Source organism: Protomyctophum parallelum (assembly GCF_964188405.1).
Source record: "Protomyctophum parallelum genome assembly, chromosome: 9".
In the NCBI taxonomy this organism is placed as follows: Eukaryota; Metazoa; Chordata; class Actinopteri; order Myctophiformes; family Myctophidae; genus Protomyctophum; species Protomyctophum parallelum.
This window is the reverse complement of record NC_139706.1, coordinates 24,476,296-24,494,116: the sequence shown is the minus strand read 5'-3', so window position 1 is coordinate 24,494,116 and position 17,821 is coordinate 24,476,296. Positions and strand designations below refer to the sequence as shown.

Here is a 17,821-nt window from a genome sequence, read left to right as displayed (position 1 = left end):
GAGCACCACTGATATAGAATCATATTTTCAGAAAACTGTCATGATTTAGAAGACATTTTTTAAATTTCGATGTCAGGTCTAAATGGGTTAAGACCGTAGACCAATCAGGGACCAGCATCATTGGGTTACGTCACCATCAACAGCCAATAGGGGACCACCATTCTTGGTGACGTAACCAAGGTACGTTTCAAGGTTGGTATGAGGTCAATAAGGGGTCTAAAGGATTTAGAACAGCAGTTGTATTAGACATTAGTTAGTAGCACTCAAAGTAGAGACAAAGTGGAGACCATGCCAGTGGTGAGCGCATCTCATGGCACGCTCTGCTTGCGCACAAGTAGGCCATACCATACATGGCCTACTTGTGTGCAAGGTGCATGTTGGCAGCTCGACAGAGTGCATTTCTATAGTTACTTGCGCAAGCAGAGCGCGCAAGTAATGTGATCGGCCTGGTCCATTTGTCGTGACAGCCGTTCCGCCATTTCAGGACCCCCCCAGAAAAACATCAAATCTGTGCCCGTATTGCTGGACCAATGATGACGAAATGACCATATCTCTTACGTCATCATTTAGAGCTGGTCATACACGTATTTCTTACGTCATCATTTAGAGCTAGTCATACACGTATGTGTATGACTAGCTCTAAATGATGACGTAAGAAATATGGTCATTTCGTCATCATTGGTCCAGCAATACGGGCACAGATTTGATGTTTTTCTGGGGGGGTCCTGAAATGGCGGAACGGTTTTTTTGCTGTCACGGTTTTTGGACCAGGCCGATCACAGAATACTGCTAATCAACTTACAACTACACACTTTATACAGTATAGAGTATAGAGTATATAGATATACGTATATAGTATATGCCTATATACGTATATAGATATTGTATAACTGCTCTCAGTAATGACGTATGTAATACAACATTATGATTCTGGAATGTATAAAAGTCACAACGTGTCAAAAATGTTACCATAATTATTAATATTAGTGTGTTTTGCACATGATCTGCTGGGTTATCTACGTCAAAAAGATATACCCGCCGTTTTTTTGACGTTATCATCAGCTGATCTCCGATGGCCGGAAGTTATACAGATCATTGCTCAACAACATGAAATCAATCTCACCACTGAAGAAATAATGAATATGAGTTTTGAGGATAGGAGCAAATGGTTAAGAAGAAATCCTGTGACTGCTGCAAGACAATTTAATTATAGATTAGAAACCTTTATACGAGATTTTATAAAATCTAAATTAGGACCACTAGGAGAAGTTATCGACTACAAACTTGAAAAATTGAATATTACTATTTATCATATAAAGGCAGAAGATAGTAGAAAAGATAAAGACACACGACTATTTGATCTGGATTGCACAAATAGGAAACTATCACAAACAGGAGGTTTACCAACTACACTCAGTATAGCAATTGGTGCACAAGTGATGTTGACTACTAATGTAATGGTATCTGATGGATTAGTCAACGGTATCAGAGGATTTGTTGAGTATATTGACTTTGGAAAAAACAGCACGTATGTTACAGTAATACTCGTTAAATTCCAAGACAAATATGTTGGTCTTAATGCGAAGGCTAATAGTACCTATAAAAAATATCCAGAAGCAGTTCCAATTTACAGACATGAAGCTATCATTTTCCATGGAGGCAGAAAAACAGGATCAACAAATAGATTTCAATTCCCGTTGACATTAGCTTGGGGATTAACTATTCATAAGGTCCAAGGTTTAACTATACAAGAGATTGTCGTATCTATGAAGGGCTCACATTTTAACCCGGGACAAGCCTATGTAGCATTCAGCAGAGTGAAAAGGATAAAAGATCTATATATACTTGACTTTAATCCTACGAAGATCAAAGTAGATAAGAATGTAGAGAGAGAAATGATACGATTACGACAATCACCTCTTGAAAATCCTAATATACGTAAAATAACTCAATTACCATTAAAACATTCATTAAATATTGGATTATTGAACGTCAGAGGTTATCTACCACATTTAGAAGATATAAACTCAGATTCCCAACTCGAAATGTTGGATCTAATAGCTTTTACTGAAACACACTTAAAGAAAAATAATAACATTACTTTTAAATTAAAAACAACGAACACGAATTACAATACAATGAGGAATGACAGAGAAAAAGATATAGGTGGGGGAGTTATGTTTGCTATAAAAGAAGATATTTCCATTGAAAGAATTCCAACTGAAAGCAGGATATTAGAGAAAGTAGAACATATATGTATACATGTAAAAGATAAAAATCTATATATCATTCTTATGTACAGATCACCTAAAACAGACCTTTCAAAATTAAACACATTTCTCGAATACATGATACAGTACATATCATCTCCGACTTCTGCAATTTTGATAATAGGAGATTTCAATGAAGACCATAATACTGAGATAGAAAGAAGTATAAAGACCTACATGTCAAAATTAGGCTTTAAACAATTAAATACAAATCCAACTACAGATTACGGAAATATTTTAGATCATGTATATTTTAACAAATGTGAAAGTATTATTATAGAAATTGAAGTTAGAGACACATATTACTCTGACCATGATTTAGTATTAATATCACTATAGTCTAACATGAAATAGATTTAAAATTAAAATTAAATTTTTAATTCAGTTTATATACTTTTTTTTATAGGCGTTTACATACATAAATTAGATAGGTAGTAAATAGTTACACCTAATAATTACACATTTCAAATGTTCCTTCACAGAGATATTGAGATTCCACCGTTTACAGAAAAAGTATACTGTATAACATATTTTAATTCAGTTTATATACCTTTTTTTTCAACACATATAAATGATTTATTTGTCTCTGAAAAACAAAAAATGGATCCAGAATATATCTACAACAATAAAACAGTATTTCTTATATAGATAGAAACTAGAATCATACTTAATACTAAATGATTACATGTATAGTAGGTAGCAAATAATTACATCTAAACATTAATCATTTCAAACGTTCCTTCACAGAGATACTGAAATTTGGCAGTTTACAGCGGGCGAAAAGATTACATGCGCGCTCTGCTTGCGCACTAGTTGGCCATTTATGGCCTACTAGTGTGCAACAAGCAAGTATGCACTCGACAGAGTGCAGTTCTAGTTCCTTTCTGCGCTCACAGAGATCATTTTTGTCAAGTGTTCCTTTGACTGTTTATTCCAATTGTCACCCTCAGATAAAAAAAACATGTGCCCCCCTACCATGTTTTAAATATCAAAACAGACAGGTGTCTAACAACCAGTGTTGATTTTGTAAAAATGTTTGTTGACTACCTTTTTTCACTGACGAAAACTATACAATAACTAAGCTATGAAGACTAAAACTAAGACTAAATATGCCAACAAATAAAAAGTAGACTAAAATGTTAGGGGCGGTTGTGCTCGGGTGTTGTGCTCTGAAAATGGGAGATCTGCAAGCCTGTAGATCGGCTATTTTCAGCATGCAACCAAGTGTAAAATCTGCCATTACGACGCCATCAAGGCCAGACAAAATGTATTTTTTGTCGACAAAATCAACTGTAGATGTAGCTTAAAATATTTAGTCGACTAAAACTAGACTAAATCTAAAACATTTCAGATGACTAAAATATGACTAAAACTAAAGGAAAATGTATCCAGACTATGGCTAAAACTATTTTTTTCATCATTACAACTCAACACTACACTACACCCCTCCGGTTTTCACAGACAAAATTATTTTGTTTCCTGCATTCGTTCAAGGTGAAGGAGGGAAGAGTGTAAAAAGTCTATCTAAATAGAAAAAACATTTAGGCATAAGGGCTCTTCTTCTGGCTTGAATCTGAGGTGTTTAAAAGCCTTTTGCCAACCTTCATATTATTATTATTTTCAGTTTTTCCTGCTCATTTTTTGGCCTGTACCTGTAAATATAGCATCAAGGTGACTTTTTACACTCTTCCCTCCTTCACCTGGAACAAAGGCAGGAAACAAAAGCATTTTGTCTGTGAAAACCGGAGGGGTGTAGTGTATAGTGTTGAGTTGTAATGATGAGGTCTGAGAGCTGTCAGTGTCATCGCTGCCAAGGTGCAGAGTCTGGCTCCGTGGCTGAGAGCACCGTGGCTCCTTGAGACAGACAACAGAACCCGCTGAGCACACATTGGTCACATGGAGCCTCAGATGGGGGGCTCTGATAAAGCTTATCCACCACAAACTGCATCCAGCCACTCATCTCCCTTATCGTGTCTCTCTCTCTGTCTGTTTCTCTGTCTGTTTCTCTAGAGAAACAGACGGAGAGCTCTCTCTCTCTCTCTCTCTCTCTCTCTCTCTCTCTCTCTCTCTCTCTCTCTCTCTCTCTCTCTCTCTCTCTCTCTCTCTCTCTCTCTCTCTCTCTCTCTCTCTCTCTCTCTCTCTCTCTCTCTCTCTCTCTCTCTCTCTCTCTCTCTCTCTCTCTCTCTCTCTCAAACTTCTGCCGAAATTGTCTACGTATCATCCTTTCTTATCGACACATTCTTTGCCTCTCTGTGGGCAGTGGAGCTTGCAGCCCATCTGGCAGTGACTCACAGGGCCTACTCCAGAGCTGGGGGAGATCAATAGTGACAAACACTGCACAGAGCTCTTATATTAGAGGGATTAGACATGGCAAACAGACAGGTTTAATATTATTAATCTTTTTTTATCTAGGACCTGTTCACATTATGTTTACAACTAAGGTGTATGCCTCTTGTCTCTTTTGCAGGAGGGTATAGGACATAATTATCAAGACTTTGTTGCATGCGCACCCGGAAACAGCCGATCTAGAAGCTGGATGTAACGCATTGTGAGTTTGTAGATCGGCTATTTTCTGTGCACTCTGCACTGCAGTGTCGTATGATGAATCAGATGATCTGCTGTACATGGTACTGTACAGCAGTACATGTACTTTTTGTGCCAGGTGCTTGAAAAGCATCTACATTCACTACTACCGTAGTAGACACTAGGGCTGTCACGATTCGCCTAATCCACGATTCGATTCGATACGATATTCAATCGATATTTTTTAAAACCTCGTATTTTCAGCACAGAGCGCTATATGATTATTAATTTCGGCTAATGTTTTGATTTGTAAAGAAAAACACTTGTTTCTGCAATAACTTACTTTTATTTGACTAATAACACATGAGAATGAGAATAACCAACAATATAAACTTTGGGTTTTATGTCCTTGAAAGCAATAGAATACTGTGTACTTGCTCGGTACATGAGTATTTTCTTATTTAATGAAGCAACGTTTCGACCTTCCTCAGGCATGTTATTACTTTATTAGGGGGGAGGGGGGGGGGGGCACTCAGAAGAAGGAATGAAATCAATACAAATCAGTGGAATGATCTAGCTGGGAGTTTTGGAGAGTGCAGTTGAGGCAGCAATTCCTGAACAGTGGAACATTAGAAAACATCTATTTGCTATTTTGAGGACATAACATCCATAACAGATTTACCAATACCAACATTTTTATAACTCCTACTTGGAGTTGGGACTCGGGACTAACATTAGCCCCACATGATGGAACCTCTCACTCCCATAGAGTTATAAAGGAGCTCACTCCGCTATAATGTACTGTAGCAGCCTCTCAGGGAGAGCTTCCATGGGACTGGACTACTGGCTGCGTCAGCATGTCTCACTCACACCGAACACAGATTTGTTCACGCTGCCGTGATATTATGCTCGTCTCGATGCGAGACACGCCGAAGCAGCATAGCGTGTAAACCAGCGTCAGTCCAAACTCCAGGCAGCCCCATATGGAACGTGTCACTCCGCTATTGTACACAAACTATATGCTTTTATCTACACTTTTCATCCGTTTTTAAATCTAACTAGAAAAAGTGCCCTTCTGGGCACAGGTCTCCACCAGGATAGGAATGTAGGACATTGCAGCTTGCCTTCATCTGGTGGTTGGAGTAAATCAGGATGGAGTCTGAGAAATCTGAAAGACGGGTTTCGTTGAATGGCTCTAGAGAGACTGTGTACCAATTTGCGTGATGTTTGGACAAAATCTGTAGGTGTACTGTGCAAAAACTTGTTTTGCACAAAGCGGCCTCCTGGTGGCGCTATAACAGGCCGTTCTGGAAAGTTTGGGGCAGAGGTTCATCGTTGGCATCCAGGGAGTGTGTGTGCAAAATTTGGCATCGACCGGGTTAACGGTGGCCGAGATTAGCTGCTCACGGACACACACACACACGGACGGACGGACGGAGTGCAAAACATACTCTCCCCCCATGCCTTCGGCCTGGTGGAGACAAAAAGTGCTTGGTGCACTGTTGTATCCGGTCCGACTGGCTGAAACTCGTCCTGTGAGAAATGTTCCGGGGTGAAATAAACAGACGCATGTGCGCATGTAATGAAATATCGCTAGTCGGCTCGTGATTTCGATATTGTATCGAACGTCAATTTCAATTCGATTTTGATACGTATCGAGAATCGTGACAGCCTTAGTAGACACTTTTTCACGATTGGCTGCCTCGTCTCTAGGCTACCTCTAAGCCAATGGGAGACTTAGCCGGCATAAACCCATAGTCTGAACGGCATAAAACCCATCCTCCGAACACCAAAACGTGAAGCCGTGCACTGATTTTTACTTATTTTTACTTACCTAGCAGTTATGACTCGTCATTCTTGTTTTTTACTATACTTTGCCTATGTTGTCCACCCACCCCTACCACCCGAGTTCAGTTAGAGGCCACTGTGTTCTGCAGTGTGTACAGCAGAACAAGGAAACTCGCCCCTCCAGTATCTTCTTCCGTTTTGCAGACGTTCAGGGACCATGGCATAATCTAGTTGAAGCATAGAGCATAAAGAAGGATAGAGACCGAAGTGGAGCGTTAGCCCCACCCCCCCCCCCCCCCCCGCTATTAATTTCAGTGGAAATTGCTCAGTGGCGTTTTGAAGCACCTGGAAGACTTCCGGAAGTATAATTATAACTCAAGGGCTCGAGCGAGCGGAAGTTTAGCCTAGCCTAGCCCCGGACCTCCATTTTGAGGTCTGGGCTTATGCACGTGACGTTATGAACATCCATTAAAGTGCTGCAATTCCACATTTTGCCAGTAAGTAGTGGCATCTTCAACGTTGGATAGCCTTACTGGGGGCTTGAGTTGAAGTCTGAATGAAAGTATGTAGCAGAACATTGCATTTGTGTGTGTTCATCAAGGTTAGTAATTATAGTAAACTATAAAACGAAACTTCTAAATCTTGAAAACATTTTCAAATTAAAATAGAAACAAGGCTTACAAAACTAAATCTAAAACTAACTAAATGTATTGAGAAAATGTCATACAAACACATACTGTAAGTGTATGACCTGACGAAGATGTACGTAACTTACACATCGAAACGTTTTATTTGCACCGTTATAATAAACCAAGGGCCTAAATCGTCTGAGCTGCTCCAGTGCCTTCTTCTTCACATACTGTATGTCTTTTGAGCTGCGCCAGGTTTAAGCCCTGTTATCAATATCTTTTCCGAAATGTACAAAAAGAGTCAAAATAGCAAATTTCCAGTCTCATTTCCAGGTTACAATGCTTTGTGGATGCAACACGTTGTGAGTTTGTACACTGGCAATTTTCCATGCACTTCACCGTCATATTACTTGCTCACTCTCTCTATTGCTCCGTGTCTCTCTCTCTCTCTCTCTCCCTCTGTCTCCTTGCCGTGTGCTCAGTGGTGTGTGGGTGCGTGTGTGCGTGCTTGTGCGTTCGTGTGTGCGTGCGTGCGTGTGTGGGATTGTGTGGACCTGGTGAATGGCTGTGGTGGGAAACGTCTTATTGGAAATGTGAACATTAGATAATGTATGAATATACTAAGTAAGGACTTTGGGCTTTGAACATGGATGATATAAATCAGGATATTGACCCAGACAATAATTTATTTAATAATATAAATAATTGTGGTTACTACACTGACGAACAGTTTAAAAATAATATAAAATTACAATAGCAGTCTATAGAGCTCCAGATTCCAACATTGAGGTTTTTAAGAATATCATGGAAAGTACATAAAAAAATTCAGAACAAAAGGTCACGTACATAGCAGGTGATTTTAATATAGATATTAATAATCCTAATAAGCATGCTTTGATCGATGAGTTCACTGGTGCAATGAATAGTATGAGCCTATATCGTCTTATTAATAAGCCTAGTAGAATAACATCTCATTCTGCTACTATAATAGATAATATATACCAATAATATGGAGAATAATTTAGTAAGTGGATTCATTATTAATGATATAAGTGATCATCTGCCAATCTTTGTATTATGTGACTGTAATTGTAGGATTGAGAAGGAGGTAAATACCATTTCACATAGGAGAGTAAGAACTGAAGGTGCCCTTAATGAATTCCAACTGTTTCTAAACTCACATAGGCTACTTTATTCTTTTTTAATTTAGTCGACTTTAAAACTGCACAGACATAAAATGCTTCCTGGTAATATTCAAAATAGGTTTAGGGATTGTAAGAATGAGCTGAGAGGTGAACTTAACTTCAAACAACCAAGGGTCGGCACTACTTTGAAGAGCATGTGTATTTCTGTTCGTGGGGTGAAGCTGTGGAATGGCTTTTTTCTTGTTGTCTTATTCTTTGTTTTTTATGGTTCGTCCAAATGTTGATTGTTTTGTAGACCCAGTACATGTTCTACGTTCTTATGTAAAGAGGATAGGCATACATAAGCTTTAAGCTTCTGCCTATTCCTTTTCGAAAGTGTTTAAAACAAATTTAAAAAATGTTTTGTAATTGTCTAAACTGAATAGATCGAAATAAACCATTCATTCATTACAAAATATGAATCAGGCAAAGCATGATCTACTGTAGCTGCTACATGCACTATTTTAAAACCATTCTTTGTCTGTGTTGTAAAGATGAAGTTCAAAACCTGGCGACGGATAACGTGTCGGTGATCGAGGGAGAAATGGCCACCATCAGCTGCCGAGTGAAGAACAACGATGACTCCGTGATCCAGCTGCTCAACCCCAACAGACAGACCATCTACTTCAAAGACGTTAGACGTAAGTGCTAACACATGTTCACAAGAGGACGCCACCACCGCCGTCTGTCACTATGTTCTGTAATCACTGTCTCATTCACCCGCCATGTCTCCAGCTCTCCCATATGAAAGGAAGAATGACGATATATTGACATCACGTCAAACGGTATCAGATGGCTCTTACGTATAGCTTTGGGTCAGATTGTAAACGTACAGTATCATACCATCTGTCCTTGACTTACGCGAGTCATTAAGCTAGGATTGGATGGAGATTAATATATGAGATAATGTGCAGCACTAGCATAATGGGAATACTTGCGTGTCCTTGTCATTATTAGATTTTAAAATAATCTCTTAGATTAGGGAAATTAGACATTTTTCCTCTCTATTTTGATGTTTTATCTGAGCCCAGATAAAGAAGAAATACATTTTGGTGTTTTGTATGTTTGTTACTTACCACTTAACCCGATAACCTTCTAAATTATTTGAAGATAGCCGATCTACAAGCTTACTACATGGTGTGACAGGTTGTGGGCGTGTAAATTAGTATTGAACAGTGTTGGACAAGTTACTTTTAAAAAGTAACTAGTTATAGTTATAGCGCTAAAAAAGTAACTACTGTAGTTACTTTTATAAAAAAGTATAATAATAAAACAAAAAAATAAAGGTTGTGTTGTTCTGTGGCACAGTAAGAGAAAAGACAACTTTGTGCTTGCGTGCGTGCGTGTGCATGCGTGCGTAGAATGCTCGAACGAAAATGGAGGCCTCTGTGTCTGATTGGCTTACCCTGGAATGTTACCCTACTGTAGGGGAGACGGGGGTAATGTGAGACACTGGGTAATGTGAGACACCCCCTGTATCACATGACCACAAGACATTTGTGTCATGTGACCATTATATGTTGAAGCCCCTCCCATTTCCTACCTGCCATGGAGGAGAGGACCTTATTGTGCTGTGGTAAGCATGTTTTTTTCACAAAAATATGTTTTTTGCATGTAAAAGTTAATTTTCTTGTCGTCAACATAATCAGCTGTTGTGTCAAAGCAAATTAATTCAGGTAGAAAAACTTAAATCATACACGTTGATGAACTACCATCATATACATCCATGAGATTGCTGCTAGCTGAAGATTAGCCTGTATTGCTAAAAGAGGTCCTGTTTACCAAAATGTGGGTGTGGGGTAAAGTGAGACAAATGCTCTGGGGTAAAGCGAGACACTGTCTCACATTACCCCACCATGAGGCACAAGTTAAGTTCAGTTTTAAACATATTTTAATCTAATATTACATTGCATATGTTTTATTTTCTATGTCATAAACATTGTAGAAAATGCCAAGATACACCAGAAAGACAACCTGGGGTGGAACCGCCCTTGTAGAGATGGAGAAGGCAGCCGCTGAGAGCAAGGCAGAAAAGAAGATAATTCACCAGAAATATATGCACAATTGCACAAATTATCAGAAGAATCCTGGGAAACACGAAAGCATGGGAGAGACCCACATTTGCTATAAAGGAAAACGATGTGGCACATGTTCTGAAATGTGATGTGGCGAAGAAGCTGCCACAACCTAAACAGCGTGGAGGAACCACACAGAGAGAGCAAATCCTCACCTTTAGAAACCAGTGACTTCCAGGAAAGTCTGGATGGCAACCGAGGAAGGTCAGTGACGCTGGAGAGACAGCTGACCTCCAGGAAAGACTGGCGGGGTAACAGGGGCCAGCAACCCCTGTCGCAGCACTCGCAAGAGGGCACCAAGCAAGCTACAGAACGTACAAATAAGCAATACCCCCAGAGTCTCCCGAGAGGAGGGGAGGAAGGGAGACTCGATAGGACAGATTCAACGACAACAACAATGCCAGTGACACCGACTCAGAGAAGGCTTCTTTGACTCAAATACACCAGAGTAAGGCTAAGTGTGGACACTGGACAAGGATGGACACATGCACATTGCACAGACGAACAGTCTGGTGAGATGTAGGAGAACCCTAGGCATGAGGCAAACCATAGTCCTAGAGACCTCAGTGCCTGTAGTCCCCCAAGAACACACAAGGCCGAGGGAGCCTCCTGTTGGTTCAGGCATGACAGAAAGGACAGTGGGCGGATCTTCGGGGGGTTCCCTGGGCGAGCTGGTCGCTGGGGTGTGGTCAGCACTGGTTTGCTGCACCTGGCCAGCAGGTCACTGCGTTCCCTGTTGGCCGGGTGTGGCCAATGCTATAGCTGGTTTCACCTCAGTGATGGCTGTGCCCGGGGCGCCCCTCCACAGATTTGTCTATAGCTGGGTGCATGGAGGAGAGGGGCAGTGACTTGGCCAAATCACTGCTGACCCGCCAACTGGAGAGTGTAGTTGTTGAGGGTTGAAACACTCTAAGACGTTTGGAGACCACCTGATAACCTCTCTTCCAGGCCAAGGCTTCATCCATTAGAAATGGATTATAATCACATCGTTGATGTATTTACAAACTGTAACCTTGGCTGGAATGTAGAGTAGACCTAGTTGTAGCTGTAGCTGTTCTAGCTGGTTCTGATGGTGCTGAGCCCCTACTAGCCTGCTCTAAGGGTCAAGTGTTCCGAACCCAATTGCTGTCTACTATGCTAAAGTGACACAGATACATTCCCGGTCTTAATGGGTTAAATGGGGGGAAACTTCGACCGAGAGAAACGTTTATCTCTTTTAGCAAGTGTTGCTTTTTGTAGAGATGTGAATTGTGTGCGTGTGTGTTGTGTTCTAATCATTTGAATGTTAATTAAAACATTTTGAATTACAGAATGTTGTCTTTGATTCTGTTCAGACTTACTTTCAAGTGTTTAGAAAGAAAATGTGGTTAATGACCAATTCCCATGATTCTGTTACTAGTCTGACATTAGTTTTGGAATGTGTGGTTGTCAAGCTAGCTGTCAGTGTTCTAACTGTTAAAACAAGTGTTTTTATGGTAGTTTTAAAGTGAAAAGAATAAGTGGTTCACTTTACCCCATTGATTTTGATGGTCTGTCTCACTTTACCCCAGCCCTGGGGTAAAGTGAGACACCTGACCACTTTTTTTAAAACAATCATATGTTCACTGCCCTTTGTCTTGGATTCATTCTAATCATTTCCATTTTTAGGAAACATCCCAAATGAATGGGAAATATGTAAATGTGACTGATATATCATTTTAGCTCGCCTACAGGGGAGCAAATGTAAAAAGTGTCTCACATTACCCCCGTCTCCCCTATGTTGACCAATCATCATCGTTATGATGGTCGACATTATCCTCTCTTCCACTTTCTGCTGGGAAATGTTTCACTGTGGGAGTGCACCGTCTGTAAGTTTAGATGATAGACTCCGCAGGATCACTTTACGCAACGTGGGTAATTTAATTACCCAATTTAAATCACAGTAACTGTAACGGCGTTACTGAATGGGAAAAGGTAACTAGTTACGTTATTAGTTACCACAAAAAGTAGTTGCGTTACGTAACGAGTTAGTCCCAACACAGGTATTGAAATGGCCAACATTGGGACGCCAATTCTAGCCTACCCAAACGTAAAACAAAGTCGGAAAGTGTTTTATCAGCTCCCAAACTTTTTCGTTTGCATGGCCGGTTTGACCCGACGCGATTCTTTGGCACAATCAATCAAATATAATAGTAGGCTACTAAGCCCGTTTTCAGCTAAATGCGGAAATGTCCAGGCTAAATAACTTATCGACGGGAGTCGTGTTAATATTTATTTACTCGTCATTGTCATGTTCACTCCAAATAAACAAGTATTATGCACTTATGATGCGGAGAGCCATCTTATAAAATAGTTGGGTTTGCGATATTGAGGGGGCAGAAAACAGCCCGGTCATGTGGTTCATGTACTTGCAAGTAGGGACAAAGAAATGCGGAAGTGTTTCAAGATTTCCCCTTATACCAACGAAGAAGAAATGCAATGTTTTTTATTATTTAAACTGATATAACAACATAACGTGGCTAATAATTGTTTATTTGGAATGTACTTTGGCTGGTATTTAAGGTAAATATAACGCGACTCACTTGTATAAGTAATTTACCGCGGACATGCCGCATTTACTGCAATACATTGGCTTTAGTAATGCAGTTAGCTTATAATATTAGCAATTTTAGCTAACGGCTGGAGGACTACGGACAATCCGGTCAATAACATCATTACACTTAAACATTAATACAATTATGTCATGTTTACATGCCTAGTCAAGCAGTCTGTACATCGCGTGGGGTCACATATATGAATTACATCGATAACACATGAGAAAAGACGAGTGATCTTGGCTCTTTGCTGGGTGGAAGGAAAAAAAACAACAAAAGGCAGCAACGCGACACTCTTCCATGGCTATGTTGCAATATAGCACTAACAGGCAACGGCAAAATATATATTTTTCACATGTATTATTAGTTTTATACATTTTAGGAGTGAAAACATGTGTTTAGAAACATATATGATTTAATTCGTTGGAAATGGGATGCAGGCTTGAACAATGTCGTCTCCAGCTGGAGAGGGACGAGTGGGGGAGAGAGTGGCCAATCAAATCGCACCAAAAACACGGTCCCCCTGACCTTTCAGCCGACTGAGTAGTAGTGACATTTTTTCAGACTTCCTAGTGTTAAGTGTCGACTGGGGAACAAACAATTTGACTATATTCTGTCGGATTTCCATCATAAGGAGTTAAAATTACAATGCTTTGACGCCTCAAAGGTAACTTTAAACAACGGGCAACGGCAGTCAACGTAACATGTTATTTTATGAATTACAACAATAAAGGTTTAACGTGCCTGAGGAGTGGAAAATAATATGCTCCATTGTGCTCCAGAAAAGAGCACAATTGAGATCCTGTGTGCACATCTTTCATGCTTGCTTTCTGAAAGTAATGTGTGTTTTAGTGTTATATCCTCAGTAACGCTCACAGTGTACACAGTACATGCTTCAGTGCCAGTTGCACAATCCCCAGTCAAAATACGCCGCAAACCACTCTTCTATTCTAAAAATGTATCAGTTTATTTTTTATTACACCAAGCAACCATCTCTTCACCAGTGCAGCACGTAGTTGGACATAGTGTATAGTACGTTTAGCACACATTTCAGTTTCCACCACGTTATTCCATTGAGATAACTGTCTTATAGTAGTTTTGACTTTGACTACAACTTGCGATAGGCAGCGAAGGTCTTCTTGGCCTGTGGTTGACGTTAGAACAGTGTTTCTGCAATAGGGCCCTGTGAACCCCATGGTAATGCTATTCTGGGCATCAGTTCCTGGAGGACTGCTGCTCTGTGGGGACCCCCCTCCCCCCTACTCCCCCCCTGCCAGTTGCATTGTTACCTGTCAACGGGGCTACTCTGCACAGAGACAGCTCTTTGTACACCAGGAGGTAAACAGTAGCGACACACACACGTGCACGCCCGCGCGCACGCACAATTTGAATACTAAACATTGCAGAACAAAATGATGCAGCTTCACGGTGTCAGTACAGGTTCTGCTTGGTCAAACAAAACAAATGTATTTCACTCACACACACACACTAAGTAGAGGCCAGTGACATCTGTAAGGATGATTAGTGGGAATATACACAAATAATACTTTAACAATGTTTATTGCCTGCAGGGAAGCGTTTTTACAAATGCATGTTTGCATGCTATCCAATGTAAATTCAAGGGTTATATAGGACTGGTCAGAAAACCGTACACATTGACATTACATATTCATGGTGTCCTTATACATATATATATATATATATATATATATATATAATAAACTCTATGATCAACATCTTTATCAAAAGAAATGTTGAATGTTGAATTACCAATAACCCAAAAGAAAACACAAGTACCGGTAATGCATTTTAGAAATCCAGTTACGGAAAGAAGTAGGTTCAAGTTTTGTGTTGGTGAGAAACAACTGTACAAAAAGTTTCAGTTAACGTATCCAAAAACGGGCAATACGATTATTTTTGGTTCTCCATAAATATGCAACAATTCCAGCATTTAATGGAGACATGGGGTGGGACTCCTGGGAAATCAGATGGAACACACTGGGACACGGGACCAGGGGCTAGAAAAAAAAAGGGGCACAGGACCAAACACTGACTGGCAGGGACTGTGCAGGGCAAAACAGTCAAAACACAGAAACAACTACACAAGGAATCACACAGACAGGCAGGCGGGCAAACACACAGACAAGCACACAGACACCAGGTGGGACAAACCGAGGGACAGACAGATCAACTGACAGACAATCAGGCAGGCAGACAGACATGTTTGACACAATAGGCGGGTAAAGGGGTCAGAAGGCGACAGGAGGACTGGGGGGTCGAAAGACAGACAAACAGACAGGCATTCACACTAGCAGACAAGCATACAGACAGACAGGCGGACAGACAGACAGGGAGAAGGACTAACAGGCTGGTAGGTGGGACAGAGTGGAACAGAGGGGGCCGGGGACTGGACGTAGCCTGGAGAAACTGAGAGCCTGAGACATGGGGGACAAAGGGGCTGGCAGACGGAGAAAGGGAGCTACGCTGGGAAACTGGAGTAGAACGGCATGGAGACAGGGGAACCTGGGGACAAGGAGACTCAGTCACTGGGAGCAAGGAACGGGGGTCAGGTGGCTGAAGAACACCCCTGGGGTCCCGCGGCTGGAGTGCTGGCCTGGGGACCAGTTTTTGCCACCAGTCTGGCAAAATCAGGGTCCGTCTTCCAGTCGACAGCAAGGGAATTCAGGAATTCTGGGTCCTCATAAAAGTCTTCCCTTGTTACACCAAAATCGTCCCATGAAAATGGCAGGCAGGGCTGTTGACTATCTGCCATGGCAGATGGCTTCCTCAATTTACTCAAAATGGGCATTTTACTCCAAATGCAAAAAACTAAAAGCAAACCTCTGTCCGCTGGGTCCAATATGGTTCGTTCGTACTGTCACGGTTCAGGACAGGCAGGTGTTGGACCCAAGTGCAGACAAAGGCAGAGGACAGGCAGGTCGAATGCAAGGGGGGTTTATTAACCAAAATCAGGAACATACACTGAGTACGAGGAGAGCAAGGCAAAAACACTAGGAGCTAGGCAAAACACTAGGAACATGGAAAACACTAGGAACAAAAAACCACTGACAACATTTTACGAACGAACAAGGAACTGAACACACAAGGGCAAACTTATAGACATTGGATAACTAGACACAGGTGAACACCACTGACAATCAACACTGGGATAGGCTGGGGAACTAAGGGGACACAGGTGGAAACATGGGCAATCACAGGACTAGTGATACAAGACAGGAACAGAACTACAGGGGCAGACAGGAAGGCACAAAACATGACTACAAAATAAAGGTTCACAGTGTAAGGCAAAACTGCAACTAAGAAACGAGGAAAATACAAAACATCAAGATCACAGGAACACAACAGAAAGGTAAAACAATAACAAAAACCAAGAACAGGGTACACAAGAAAACATAACACGTCACAGAACGTGACAATGTGATCTGGAAGAACAGTACTTCCAAAGAATCACTGAATGTGGAGGAGTTTAAAAACAGAACCCGCATAAAATATATACAAGCATGGGAAGAAGAAATCTACAAGCTCACAACACAGGATTTGTTGTATGACAAAGTAATAAGGTTACATGCAGGTTAACCCTGAAGATACCCATCATCATCTCTATCTTTCCTCTGAACTCCTTTGATTTTGTGTGTCAAACTTTGTGTGTCAGAACTTCCTTGATTTGGTGTCCTGTGGGTAGATACTGTGCGTTTCTTCTTTATTACCGCTACCGTCTTATGCAAGCAGCCTGAAAGTAGTGTAATTAAACTGCCTCAGAGACTCGTCATCTTAGAAATGAAGGAATTTCCTAGTAGGAGACGCGCCTCTCAAAGTGTGTCAGTCATTGCCCTTTGAGGAAAGACTTCCAAAGAGCTCTCAAATAATAAGACAATTATTGAGTTTGAGTTCTCATGTCAACGGTGCCCCAATATACCTGGATACTGATCAAGATGCAAAAAGCACCCCCGTGCATTTACCTAGCCAAGGGCGGAATCCAGCTGAAAAGCAAGGCAGGTCCAAAACATCAAAAGGCCTCCCAATCAAATCAACTGAGAGTGTTTATGTAACACCGTGCTCAAGAGTTAGGGCTGACCCAAATGCTGTGCTGAGTGAAGAAGTTGGAGCTGCATGCTAGCCTAGTTCGGTTGCATTAAAACGAAACTTCCACCAATCCACGCAGCCTGCTTTTCCACAGATTCCTGGCTACAACCTATTACAACCCTACCTTACCTTACCTCTGAACCGCAATTTCATTCATTTTAATGCCTCCCCTTTTTTCTAGAATCCATCCTTGACCAGCAGCAGCCCAGACATCCTAGCTTGTCCTCATGAGCAGCCCTCACATTCTCCTGACGCTGCTCTGTGGACTCTTTATAAATCAACTTGTATGAATCATTTTGAAAATCACATTTCCTTTACACAATTAAGGTGAATAAAGGTGAATTAAGGTGAAGGAACCATTCTCTCTCACCGTCTCTCTCTCTCTCTCTCTCTCTCTCTCTCTCTCTCTCTCTCTCGTCTCTCATTCTCTGAAACAGACACTAGTTCTTATGACAGCGACTGGAGGTGTCATTTTAAGGACAACTGCTTTGAATTGCTATTATTGTTCAATCACAACAGAAATGAAGGATTATATATTTCAAGGGCGAGAGATCACAATAAAACTCCTAATCATTCTTCCTCCACACTGGGAGAAAAACAGCATCTGAAAGTTCTGAAAGTGTAAAGTTAGAACTATATATATATATATATATAGTGTGTGTGTGGGGGGTAATG

General features: G+C 41.0%; 1 protein-coding gene across 3 annotated transcripts in view; it reads left to right on the top strand.

Annotated features, from left to right (window-relative positions):
* The window catches only part of cadm1b (cell adhesion molecule 1b), a gene marked incomplete at its 5' end in the record, with an annotated part of 166,983 nt that overhangs the window by 108,357 nt on the left and 40,805 nt on the right, over window positions 1–17,821 (top strand). For all 3 annotated transcript variants that reach the window (XM_083773606.1, XM_083773604.1, XM_083773605.1), the window contains one exon: window positions 8,889–9,035. In XM_083773606.1, coding sequence (XP_083629732.1) covers window positions 8,889–9,035 — 147 coding nt within the window. The remainder of the gene's footprint in view (window positions 1–8,888; window positions 9,036–17,821) is intronic.